The sequence below is a fragment of the Elephantulus edwardii genome, unplaced genomic scaffold (assembly GCF_000299155.1).
Source record: "Elephantulus edwardii isolate Elephantulus edwardi_28Jun2011 unplaced genomic scaffold, EleEdw1.0 scaffold00241, whole genome shotgun sequence".
Lineage (NCBI taxonomy): Eukaryota > Metazoa > Chordata > Mammalia > Macroscelidea > Macroscelididae > Elephantulus > Elephantulus edwardii.
Genome location: NW_006399991.1, coordinates 726,778 through 739,007, shown reverse-complemented (window position 1 = coordinate 739,007; position 12,230 = coordinate 726,778). Strand labels below are relative to the sequence as shown.

The 12,230-nt window shown below is 40.1% G+C and overlaps 2 protein-coding genes across 2 annotated transcripts in view; both read left to right on the top strand.

Annotated features, from left to right (window-relative positions):
• Positions 1-12,230, top strand: part of BUB1 (BUB1 mitotic checkpoint serine/threonine kinase) — a 75,537-nt gene that overhangs the window by 40,538 nt on the left and 22,769 nt on the right. Inside the window, exons 17-18 of the mRNA XM_006898945.1 lie at positions 4,546-4,633; positions 9,781-10,022. Of these exons, the coding sequence (XP_006899007.1) occupies positions 4,546-4,633; positions 9,781-10,022 (330 nt within the window). The remainder of the gene's footprint in view (positions 1-4,545; positions 4,634-9,780; positions 10,023-12,230) is intronic.
• On the top strand, positions 5,896-6,777 carry LOC102867795 (40S ribosomal protein SA-like). The gene has a single exon (XM_006898931.1). It carries the CDS (start codon positions 5,896-5,898, stop codon positions 6,775-6,777), a length of 882 nt encoding a protein of 293 aa, XP_006898993.1.

Here is a 12,230-nt window from a genome sequence, read left to right as displayed (position 1 = left end):
TATTGAGCTTCTCGAGCGTTTTTTTCCACAGATGTAATCGATTTGATTCCTATGCATACCATCAGGTGAAATCCATGTGTATAACCTGCGTTTATGTTTCTTATAAAACATATTTGCAATGAATAAGTCATTGTACAAAATTCAATCATTCTATCTCCAGCTTCATTTCTGTCACCAAATCCATGTTTTCCAGCTACTGATTCTTCTTCTCTGTTCCCAACTTTTGCATTCTAGTCACCCATTATTATCAATGCATTTGATTGCATGTTTGACCTATCTCCTACTGTAAAAGTTGGTAGAAATCATCTATTTCTTCTTCTTTGGCTCAGCATACAGATTAAATAGGTCTAAAGAGAATATACAACTGATACACTCTCAAGTCTCCTTCGATTCATAGCAACCCTATATACAACAGCTCTAAAGCCTGCCCTGTCCTTAGCCATTTTCACTGACTCCAATACACCTACCCTCATTACCCCCGTTAAACTGTATCAATCCATCTCATCTGGAGTCTTCTCTCCTGCATTGTCCCTCCATCCTTCCAAGCACAATGTCCTTCTCCAAGGGCCTCCTGGCCCAGTACCCAAAGTCTGTGAGAGAGAGCTTCAAAATGCTAGCCTCCAAGGAAAAACTTGGTTTTACCCTCTCCAAGACAGACTTATTTGTGTTCTTGGCAGTCCATAGTATGATCAAGACTCTTCTCCAGCAGCACAACTCAAAGGCATCAATTCTTCTGTCATCCTTAGCCATTGTCTGAAGCATAACAAGTAATTGCAAAGACAATGGTCTGGATCAGGCACACCTTAGTCTCTAGACTAATACTGTTAACAATCTGAGTCTCTTCTCCCTCTATCATGGTGCTGCCAATTGGCCCAGTGGTGAGAACCTTGTCTTCTTGATGCTGAGCTTCAATCTATATTGAAGACTATAGTCCTTGACCTTCTGTAGCAAATGCTTCAGGGCCTCCTCAGTTTCAGCAAGCAAGGTCGTATCACCTGCATAACATAGTTTGTTGATGAGTCTTTCTCCAATCCTGATGCCATATTCCTCCTCATAACGCCCAGATCTGTTCTGTGTGTAGATTGAAAAGATATGGATACAGGATGCATTCCTGACATATTCCTTTCCTAGTTTTGAACCATGCAATGTTTCCTTCTGAGTGTTCAGTTCTGAGAACTGCTTCTTGGTGCAAGTATAGGTTTTGCATGAGCACAATCAAATATTCTAGGATTCCCATTCTCCTTAAGGTTAGCCACAATTTGTTGTGATCCTCACAGTCAAAAATACCTCTGCATAGTCAACAAAATAGATATTCCTCTGGTACACTTTGCTTTCTGCTAGGATCCATCTGACATTGGCAATAATGCCTCTAGTGCCACGACCTCTTCTAAAGCTTGTATTTCTCATAGTTCTTTGTTGATGTACTATTCCAGTCCTTTTTGGATTATCTTCAGCAGGATCTTGCTTGCATGCAATATGAACAATATTGTACAATAATGTCCACATTCCATCAAGTCACCTTTTTTTGGAGTAAGACTAAATATGGATCTCTCCCAGTCAGTTGGCTAGGTAGTTGTCGTCCGGATTTCTTGGCACAGCCTGGTAAGCACTTCCAGGGCTGCATCTGTTTGTTGAAATATGTATATCAATTAGTATTCCATTATTTCTTCTGGCCTTAGTTTTTGCCAAGTTCTTCAGAGCAGCCTACACTTTCTCTTTCATCATCATTACCTCTTGATCATATATTGTTACTTAAAATTCTTCTGTGTCAGCCAGGTTCTCTTTGGTACAGTTACTTTGTATACTCCTTCCATCTTCTTTTAATGCTTCTTATATCATTCAATGCCCATAGCATCCTTAAATATTGCAACTCGAGGTTTGAATTTATTCTTTGCAAATTTTCTCATTTTGCATATCCAATTAAGCATTCTCTGAAGGCAGGCTCACAGTATCTCTATTATCTACAATATTTCCTATCATTATAACATCTAATATTCATTAACTTTGTTCTGTTGAAAAATACATAAAAATTCATCAAGTACATGCTTTCCAAAATTTATAATAGATCTGAATAAAACAGCATCCAATATAGTTAAATAAATAAAAACATTAATTGTTGTTATATCTTAATGTTAATGTACTTTATATTCATTTTTACAGTATATCCCAACATTATGACAGAGCAAAGAACAAAATAGCATCAATACACAGACTTTTAAAGAAATTCTCACTTACATTTCATCTTTATTCTCTACTTTTTTATCTCACACCATAAAGTAGCTTTTCAACTTTTCATCTTAATAGCAGGAAAAGTAACTTTTGGGTTTTATCTCTCACTTTTTTTAATACTAGTTTATTTACACAATTCAAATACATTGATTTTGAGAACAGATTCTTCCAATTTTCCTCAATCCCCCACCAATCAAACTGTACTTCACTTTTTAGCAACAAACAATAATCATTTTAGCTGTATCTCTTCCTAAGCCCATGTTTACAGAGTTTATAAAACCATGTTTCTATGTATCTGGAGCCATGAAACCCACCATTTCTGACACCAACTGTAAAAGAAGCAAGTGCAGCAAATGTAATGTGGGGGGGCTGAGTCACACCTCCACTATTTCCACAAAGGAGAACTGTCCCTGTCAGTAACATCTAATATATACGACTGATGCTGTGGTAACACATAATCCCCCATGCTCCTAACTTCCACTAATCATCACTTTTGGTATTTGATGGTGCAAAAGTTGAAGATGTTGTCAGGGAAATGGGTTAGGAGATGGCAGGGGAAGACAAACATCCCACAGTGAAAGACCATGTCCAGGGGGTGAGGCTAAGACTGTGGATAGGAAAGCAGTTTTCAAAGCTCTGGTACCACAGTACCAACACTGTCAGATCAGAACTCAAAATACAACATTGTAATACCTACCTCCTGCTGTCCTTATCATTGGAGGAAGAACTCTCTGCACAATCGCGGTAATTTCTCTGTTAATTTAAACTTCTTTAAAGCTTTCTTGCCTATTTCAGTACATTGGGAAGGAAACTACCTAGCCAGGTTACCAGAAAAGATCACTTTCTGTGCCCATTCCCAAGAAGGTGATCAAACACAATGTAGAAATTATCAAATTGTCAAACAAGCATTTATATCATACACAGCAAAATTTTGATGATGATAACTCATAATCATTTGCAGCAATACATCAACAAAGAACTGACAGAAATCTAAGGTGAAGTCAGGCTATGTAATAAATAGTACAAGGAATATCCATATCAAATAAATCTTTACCAAAAGCCCCACATTCCAGGAATATGTTTATACACTTAGTCATACTCATGTGAAACCTGTACATGGACCAAGAGGAAATCATTGAAACAGAACAAGGGGACACATGGTCTAAAATCAGGAAAAGCCTGCAAAAGGCTTGTGTCTTTCCACCATACCTATTCAAGCTTTATGTTAGCAAATAATCTGAGAAATTGAAGTATGGAAAAAGAATATGGCATCAGGAGTGGAGGAAAACACATCAATAATCAGTGATATGCATATGACAGGACTTAGCTTGCTGAAAGTTTAAAAAAAGACTTGAAGTACTTAAGAAATCAAAGACTATAGCCCTCAGTATTGATTACACTTTATTATAAAACAACAGTCCTCACAAGTGGACCAATAAAGAACATTATGCTACATGAAAAAAAGTTTGGAGTTGTCAAGGATTTCATTTTGCTTAGATCTATAACCATTGCTTATGGAAACGGCAGTCAAGAAGTCACATTGCATACTTTGTTTGCCAAATGTGCCAGACACTCTTAAAAGTGTCAAGAAAAGAAAGCAATGTTTGGAACCTGACTCACACCATTATATTTTCAATTCTCATATGCGTGTCAATATTTGACAATGTATAAAAAAGATCAAAGAAGAATTGATATACTTAGATTTTGCTGTTACTGAAGAACATTGAATATAAGTGGATGTTACATGAAGGAACACAATTGTCTTAGAAGAAGCACAGCCCAAATGTTCCATAGAAGCCAGGATGGCAAGACTTCAACCCATGCACATCCATGTTATCAGGAAGGACCAGTTCCTGGAGGAAGACGTCATGTCTGGTAGAGATTCCATGAAAAGATATACTTTTCCATCAACAAGATGCACTGACAGAGTCAGCTGTAGAAATTAGTTCAAACATAGTAGCAGTTATAATAACACATGGCTATGCAGTGTTCTGTTCTGTGTTATGCAGTGTTAGGTTGTGATGAGTTGAAACTTAATTGAAAGCAGCTGAGAACAACAATAACATTATACTATGCAGTTGTAATGTGCCATCAAGTAAATTGCATGGGAAAGATTGCCCATCTTTCTTGCACAGAGCAGCTGATGGATTCAAACTTCCTTTGGATTGGTAGCACAATTACTTAAAACTGAGACACTAGAGCTCTGTTTTGCCATAGGAACACAATTTAGAAATCATAATGAAAGTCTGCTTAGGGAAGAGTTTTGTAAGCATATATTATTGTGTGTGTTCATCTGTACTTTTCTCTGTATTTCAGAAAATATGGTGGCAGGACTGTGTACCTTTATGACTTCAAATTTCTGCAAAGAAAATAGAGTGGAGTCCTCAAAACCCAGAAAGTTCAGGTATAATGTGGGTTCACTTAGTTCTGCCGTTTCCATTTCTGTTCTAGCATTGTTTGTAAAGTGTTTGTAAAATATCTGATTTTAGTCTTTAGAGGTTATTTTTCTTTTTCATTTCAAACCAGAAAGTACTTAACATGGATTAAAAAATGACCCTAGACACATGGCAAACCAGAGCACAGCCAATAAGTTCTGGAGAACATTGTAGAGACCAACTTCTACTACTCCTTTGGGAGTAGAACTGCACATACTCTTCCCACCTTCTTTTTCAGGACTGAGCAAACACTTGTTTTATTTCTATTTTAACTGAGGAAATTAATCAGTTTCTTTTAAGGGAAAGTGGCATATAGAAATGTTTTAGCATCCCGATTTAAGTGTTGTGACAAGATGCAACTTTGACATAAATTTTTACAGAAGTAAAACTCCACTGTATTTGAATAGACTACTAAATATATTAAATAAGTTAAAACAAAAACTCAAATTCATTGACATTGAATTAGAACTGACTCATAGCTTACTCTCCAATGGTTTTCAGAGACTAAATCACAGGAAGCGACTGCCCAGCTTTCTCCCTCAGAGGGCTTTGAACTGCCAGAGATGTGAACTTTTTTGAGTTAGTAGGGAAACTATGGTCTAGGCCCCCAGTCCTCCCTTAGAAAAGGGAGTGCTGATATTTTGATGACTTCTGTTCCAAGCGCTCTGCTTTTCATGTACTGTATCCTTTAATGAAGCCCTATTGTAGCTTCAGTGGCAGGAACTGTGCTTCCCCCATTGTAGATGAAGGAATCAGATCTCAGAAGATGCTAAATAGTTGATCTAAGGTCATAGAACTTCTAAGCAGCAGAACTGGAATTAGAGCCCATAATTCCTTGGCTTTAGAATGTTTGCTCGCATCACTGGCCTGTACAGCCACTTACTATAAAAAAATTCTTTTTGGAAGTGTTATCTAAACCAAGATGCCAGTAATTAAATTCATGGGTAAATGCCATGAGCTAAATTTACAGTAGAAAAAATAATGGATAAAGATGTTTTAAAAATTGTTAATGCAATAAAATTAATGCAAATTTAACACATTTTACCTTTAATTTAAAAATTGTACACTGTAGCCACAGTCTGAAGTTCTCTCAGAAGTTTCTATAATTTGAGCTAGATCCATAAACTTGCAGACTTCAAAAAGTCAATCTTGCTTTTTCCGCACTACCCTCACAAGGGTCCATACGGCGTTGTTCTGGTTCCGGTCGTAACTTAAAAGGGAAACTTCCACAATGTCCAGAGCCCTTGATGTCCTGCACATGGAGGAGGATGTCCTCAAATTCCTTGCAGCAGGAACGCATTTGGGTGGCACCAACCTTGACTTCCAAATGGGACAGTACATCTACAAAAGGAAAAGTGATGGCATCTACATCATAAACCTGAAGAGGACCTGGGAGAAGCTGCTCTTGGCTGCTCGTGCCATTGTTGCCATTGAAAATCCAGCTGATGTCAGTGTCATTTCCTCCAGAAATACAGGCCAGAGAGCTGTTTTGAAGTTTGCTGCTGCTACTGGGGCCACTCCTATTGCCGGGCGCTTCACTCCTGGAACCTTCACTAACCAGATCCAGGCAGCCTTCCGGGAGCCTCGTCTTCTGGTGGTTACTGATCCCAGGGCTGACCACCAACCTCTGACAGAAGCATCTTATGTTAACTTGCCCACCATTGCCCTGTGTAACACAGATTCTCCTCTGCGTTATGTAGACATTGCTATCCCGTGGAACAACAAGGGAGCTCACTCTGTGGGTCTGATGTGGATGCTGGCCCAGGAAGTCCTGCGCATGCGTGGCACGATCTCCCGGGAGCACCGGTGGGAGGTCATGCCCGATCTGTACTTCTACAGAGATCCGGAAGAGATTGAAAAGGAAGAACAGGCTGCTGCTGAAAAGGCTGTGACCAAGGAGGAGTTTCAGGGAGAATGGACCGCCCCTGCTCCTGAATTCACTGCTACTCAGCCTGAAGTGACAGACTGGTCCGAAGGTGTCCAGGTGCCCTCTGTGCTGATTCAGCAGTTCCCTACTGAAGACTGGAGTGCTCAGCCTGCAACTGAAGACTGGTCTGCAGCCCCCACTGCTCAGGCCACTGAGTGGGTGGGTACCACCACGGAATGGTCTTAAACTGTCTCTTAAAAAGTGGAAATAAGGTTGACGGAAAATAAACAATGCGTTTCATTAAAAAAAAAAGTCAATCTTAGCATAAGATTAAATTAGAAAAACCTAGGACAAAAAAAAAAAGAAGAAGAAGAAGAAGAACCTAGGACAAATATCTGTTGCCAGCAAGATACACACAAGGAACTGGGCTCCTTTGACTCCACATGTGCATTCATGTGGCAGGCACTGAGATCCACATAGGTCCAGCTGGGCTCCCTCATTCAGAAGCCCCATTTCCATAAATGGTAGCAGCACTTTGGAACCACTGCAGAGACTGAGCTTCTACGTTTTCCACAAGAGAAACAGCCCCATTATGAGAGTCATCACACAAGGAAGCTTAAAGCTATGGCTGCCCAGTGAGTGTCCTAGTTCTTCCAGTCCAGATGCAGTTTACCAGAAGCACTGAAAAGATACCTTTTCTAGTTTCCAGAGGAGGAAACTAGAAATTTAAATAAATCCCAGGCTGTCACACAGAAAGGGAAAAGTTAACACTCGGGTTGTTTGTAGCAAAGTATGTTGAGTTTAGATACTCAATTCCTAATTGGAAGTCTGCAGTTAAGGACTGCTCCAAATTATTGAGGTGTAATAATGATGTCATTTTGAGGCCTAAGGTGCATCTGATTCAGGCTATGGTCTTTTCAGTCACTTGCTTTGCATCTGAGAGCTGGACAGTGAGTAAGGATGACAGAAGGATGCCTTTGAGCCCTGTGTTGGAGAATAGCACTGATCATCCCATGGATGGCTGAAAAGACAAATACATCTGGATGATGAGGCTTTGCCTCATGCCCTTTGAGCATGTTGAGGAGGGACATAATGCTTGGAAGTGTGGAGGGTTGGTGAAGGAGAGGAAGACCTTCAATCAGGTGGAGTGAGTGACATGATGACTGCTGTAATGGACTCAAATGTGTCAGAAAGTGTGAGGGTGGCATATGATAAGACGGGGTTCAGATCCACTGTTCATAGGGTCTCTGAGTTGTACTTGATGGCACCTACCAACAACAAATGTGAAGCATTGGAAATATTCTTAATATCTAGGAAACATGGAATTATGCTTGCATCTGCCCACTCGATGTATGGTCAGTAAAATCTATGATATTTTAATGGCGTGGAGACAGCTAGCAGATACCGCTTTTACCAGACAATCAGCTGGCCAAAGATAAGTCTTGTGGATCATCATCTGCTCTTGCTAAGATAAGGACACTGTGCCTTTCAGATCCTTCCCCAGAATCTGTCACCCCAGATAGATCAAGAGGAAAAATATTAGAGACACTCAGTGATGGGACCCCCTACAAAATACCTGCTCAATATTCTTCAAGTCTGCTAAGGTCTTCAGAAACTTCACAAATGAGAAAAGAATAAGGAGATAGCAACTGACTATAACAAGATATCCCAGATGAATCCTAGGAAAGAAAGGGGCTGCTGAAATCTGGGCAGGTCTATGAAGCATGGTTAGTCATATGGAGCAATGTTAGTTGGTTATTCTGTAAGATGTATACAATGGTAATGGAAGGAGATGACATTAGGGACACTGAGTGACAGGTATATGGGAAGTCTCTATTATCTTTGTAACACTTCTGTAAATCTAAAACTTCCAAAGTTTCTTTGTAAAAACTAGGGTAGGAAAACCATTTATGATATGAAAAAAACAGAAACAGAAAATTACATGTATTAATTCATATGTATTTAAAGTGTATGTGTGTGTGTGTGTGTGTGTGTGTGTGTGTGTGTGTGTGTATATATATTGTTATGGTTATATGCCAAGTCACTTGTGACTCATAGCAACCCTATGCACAACAGCTCTGAACCCTGCCCTATCTTGAGTCAGTCTCGTCTCCCACACATGTACCTCCATTACCCCAGTCATTATGTCAATCTGTCTCACCCAGGATCTTCCCTTCTTGTGCTGTCGTGTGTGTGTGTGTGTGTGTGTGTGTGTGTGTGTTGTCCATGATGGGTGGAGAGGAGATTAAAACTGTCAACAGTTTCATCTTACTTGGATCCACAATTAATACCCTTGGTATGAGCAGTCAGAAAATAAAGAGAAGCATTGCACTGGGAAAATGTGCAGTTAGGGACCTGTCCAAATTATTGAGGAGGAGTAGTGATGTCAGTTTGAGGACTAAGATGCATCTGATTCAGGCCATAGTCTTTCCAATTACTAGTTATGCATCCAAGACCTGGGCAATAAATAAGGATCACAGAAAAAGAATTGACGGCTTTGAACTGTGGTGTTGGAGAAGAGCACTGAACATCCCACGTATGGCCAAGAGAATGAACAGATATGTCTTAGAGTGCAGCTGGAGTGTTCTTTGGAGGCAAGAGTGATAAGGCTTTGCCTCACATATTTTGGACATATAGCTAAGAGGTGCTTGCTATTCCTTGGAGAGGGACACAATACTGGGAAGTGTAAAAGTCAGCAAAAGAGAGGAAGACCCACAGTCAGGTAGATTGACAAGGTGTCTGCTGCAATGGGCTCTTGTGTGTCAGGAAGTATGAGGATGGCACAGAAAGGACTAGATTCAGATCTTTTATTCATAGCCTTGCTATGAGTTGTACTTAACTCTATAACACCTTACAACAAGATTGCAAGATTGTGGTTGGCATTTCTCATTTATCTCTTTTAAAACAGGTCTTTTGTGGAATAACAACAAATATTCAGTCTTGATTTCAGTAATTATGTTTATATGACAACTTGGGGGAAGTATATCTGTTCCTCACAACATTTCCTACTAATACATATCTAATAAATGATAGACCACTTCACTTTCCCAGTTTTTGTACTACTATGCCTCTGACTTTCGTTTTCTTTTTATTAATTGAATTTGCATACATTTTAAGCTAACTAATGCTTTAATTAAATCATTTTGTGAGGCAAATTTTCAATTCCAGAAGGTATAAGAAACTTTCTAATGACCTGGTATTTTGTTTTATTTTGTTTCCCAAATCTTTTCTACCTGTTCCCATATCCAGTGCAATTCCAGAAAGCCCAGAACAAGTGTCCTCCCCAGACATCCTTCCAGCACCCGGACGTGGTCTGACGCAACCTGGTGCAGCTGGTGAGCTTACCACTGAAGCAGCACAGGACCTGGAGGCCTGCAGACTTACAGACCCTAACCAGGCCATGGAGGAGGACCTGCCTGCCGTCAGCGCCCAGCTCCTGGTGGAGGGAACACACAGCAGTTCAGCTGGAAATGCCGGTGCTCCCACTTCAAGTACGGACAGATTCTCATCCTGATTGTGTTGCTGAGTGAGGACAGTAGTGTAGGGAAGCCATCTTGCAAATGATGCTCAGAGAACCGGGACTTGAAAGTTGCCAAGTAGAACCCAAATTCAGGCATAACGAGCATCAGTACATCACAGTGCAGGGACACAGTAACATTAGTAAAAGGAAAACTGACCCATTTTTAAATTTAGAAGATTACTATTGAGGAAGATATTAGAATTTAAGGATTTTGTATATGCCAGGCATTACTAATTTAATTTAATAGTACCCTCATTTTACCGATAAAGAAAATGAGGCCTAGGGCTAAAGAACACTCCCAGCACGACACAGCAAGCAGTGTTGCACATCAGTTGGGAGAACAGACACTGGAGGTAGAGTACGTAGAGCCCAGTCCTGCTTCTCCCACTAGCATAGATGTGTGGACTTACCCAAGATCATGTGGGCCTAGACTTGTCTTTTCCTTGCGGTAAGGTGAGGTGCTGATGCTGTCCCTGACCTCCATTGCACAGGTGCGTTAGTGCTGAAGTGCTTGTCTATTAATGGAGACCAGGTGCTCTATGGGAGGGAGATGTGGCCATCTGCTCCCAGGAGGATCACCACCTGGGACTCTGGGGAAGTTCTACACTGCCCCTCAGGGTCACTGCAGTGATGGGCTTTAATACTGACCATGGAGAATGGAACATACTGAAACAGCGTATGGGAAAAGATGGAGCCAGGTGTGCAAATATTAGTATACAGATCATGGGCACATGTTAAGGTAGATGGAAGAAAAGACAGTAGATAGTGAGAGATGGTCAGCAGATAGTGAGAGATGGTCAGCACAGTATCCCTGAAGAAGAGAAGGTGCCAGAGGATTACCAGGAATCAGTGACAGGGAGGACCTGGGAAAGGTCGGGTGGACAAATTAACATTAGGACAAAATGTGTATGAGTGGCTGAATGAAAAATGGAACTTTTCACTAAAATTACAATTTTAGAAAAAGGGAAAAAAGTGAAGCACTCAATAATATCAATACCATGCTTAACACCAAATAAGTGCTCACTGTCTTAGTCTTGATGACTGCTGTTAGTGATTTTTATGACCTTCACATTGGAAAGACACAGCTCTCTTTCAGTTAGAATTTATTCTTTATCTTCAGGCTTTTCTTGTCGCCTCTATTTCTGTTAATTTTTTAAGTGTATTTAAACAGCATACACTAGTTTAGTACACACATCATGTGGACTTGGCCCTTTTAAAAGGATTTCCCATTTGTAGCCACCACCATTTGTGTGAAGGTGGTGAAAGTGTGAAAATGCAGTGTGTTTTGTAAGTAAAAACAACTTAGAGCACAGCCATCTAGAGGCACCAGCAGCCTAGCCCTCCCATCTGTGAGCCACACTTCTGGAATTATGTCAAAGACAGAGTCTAGCCTTTCTAAGTAAACAGAGTAAATAATTCTACAGCATGCCACTAGAGAAAAAGCTGTCAGCAGAACTCCTCCACTCCTCATACACCACAGCTCCTGGTGCCACTGTCCTGTTCACAAGCAGGCATTTATCTTGACCATCTAAAATGGTGAAGGATTAATGATGTAGAAGTGCCGCCTTTTAAAAAGTGCACTTGAAAGGAGGAGGATATTGAAAGCTTATTTAATGAATGTCCCCACTTACTTCACATAACAATGGCCCATAACAACAACAACCATTCATCTAGAGCTTTGATAAAATCACTGAGTACTATATTTGTTTTTCCTTTTATTTTTTTTTTTTTCCTGTAGTTCCTGGGATTTTTTATTTTTGTCACCTAATCTCTAAATTTTTTTTTTTAAATTTTAATGAACATTTACAGAGATTTTGGGTTTCCATTCATTCATTGTTGTACTATTTTCTCTACCCCCCATAGTTCGTTCCTCTTTTTTCCCCCCCCTCAAAGTCTGTTTTAATTGTCCTATTGCCACAGTGCTTGTCAAAGCCAGTTCTGATTAACCTCCTTTGTCAGTGTGTCCTTTACCATTCCCTATCCCTCCTCCCTGAGAGAGACTTCACCCTGATTCATAAGGAAAAGGGGATGGCGTATTCTCTTAGCTACTTCCTACTGAAAAGGGATGCTGTGGGTTTCAGGGTGAAGATCTCTCACTACTCTAAATATCCCCTTTGGCAATAAAATGCATAGACTATTATGGAGATTGATTTTGGAATTTAGATGCACTGTTATCAAT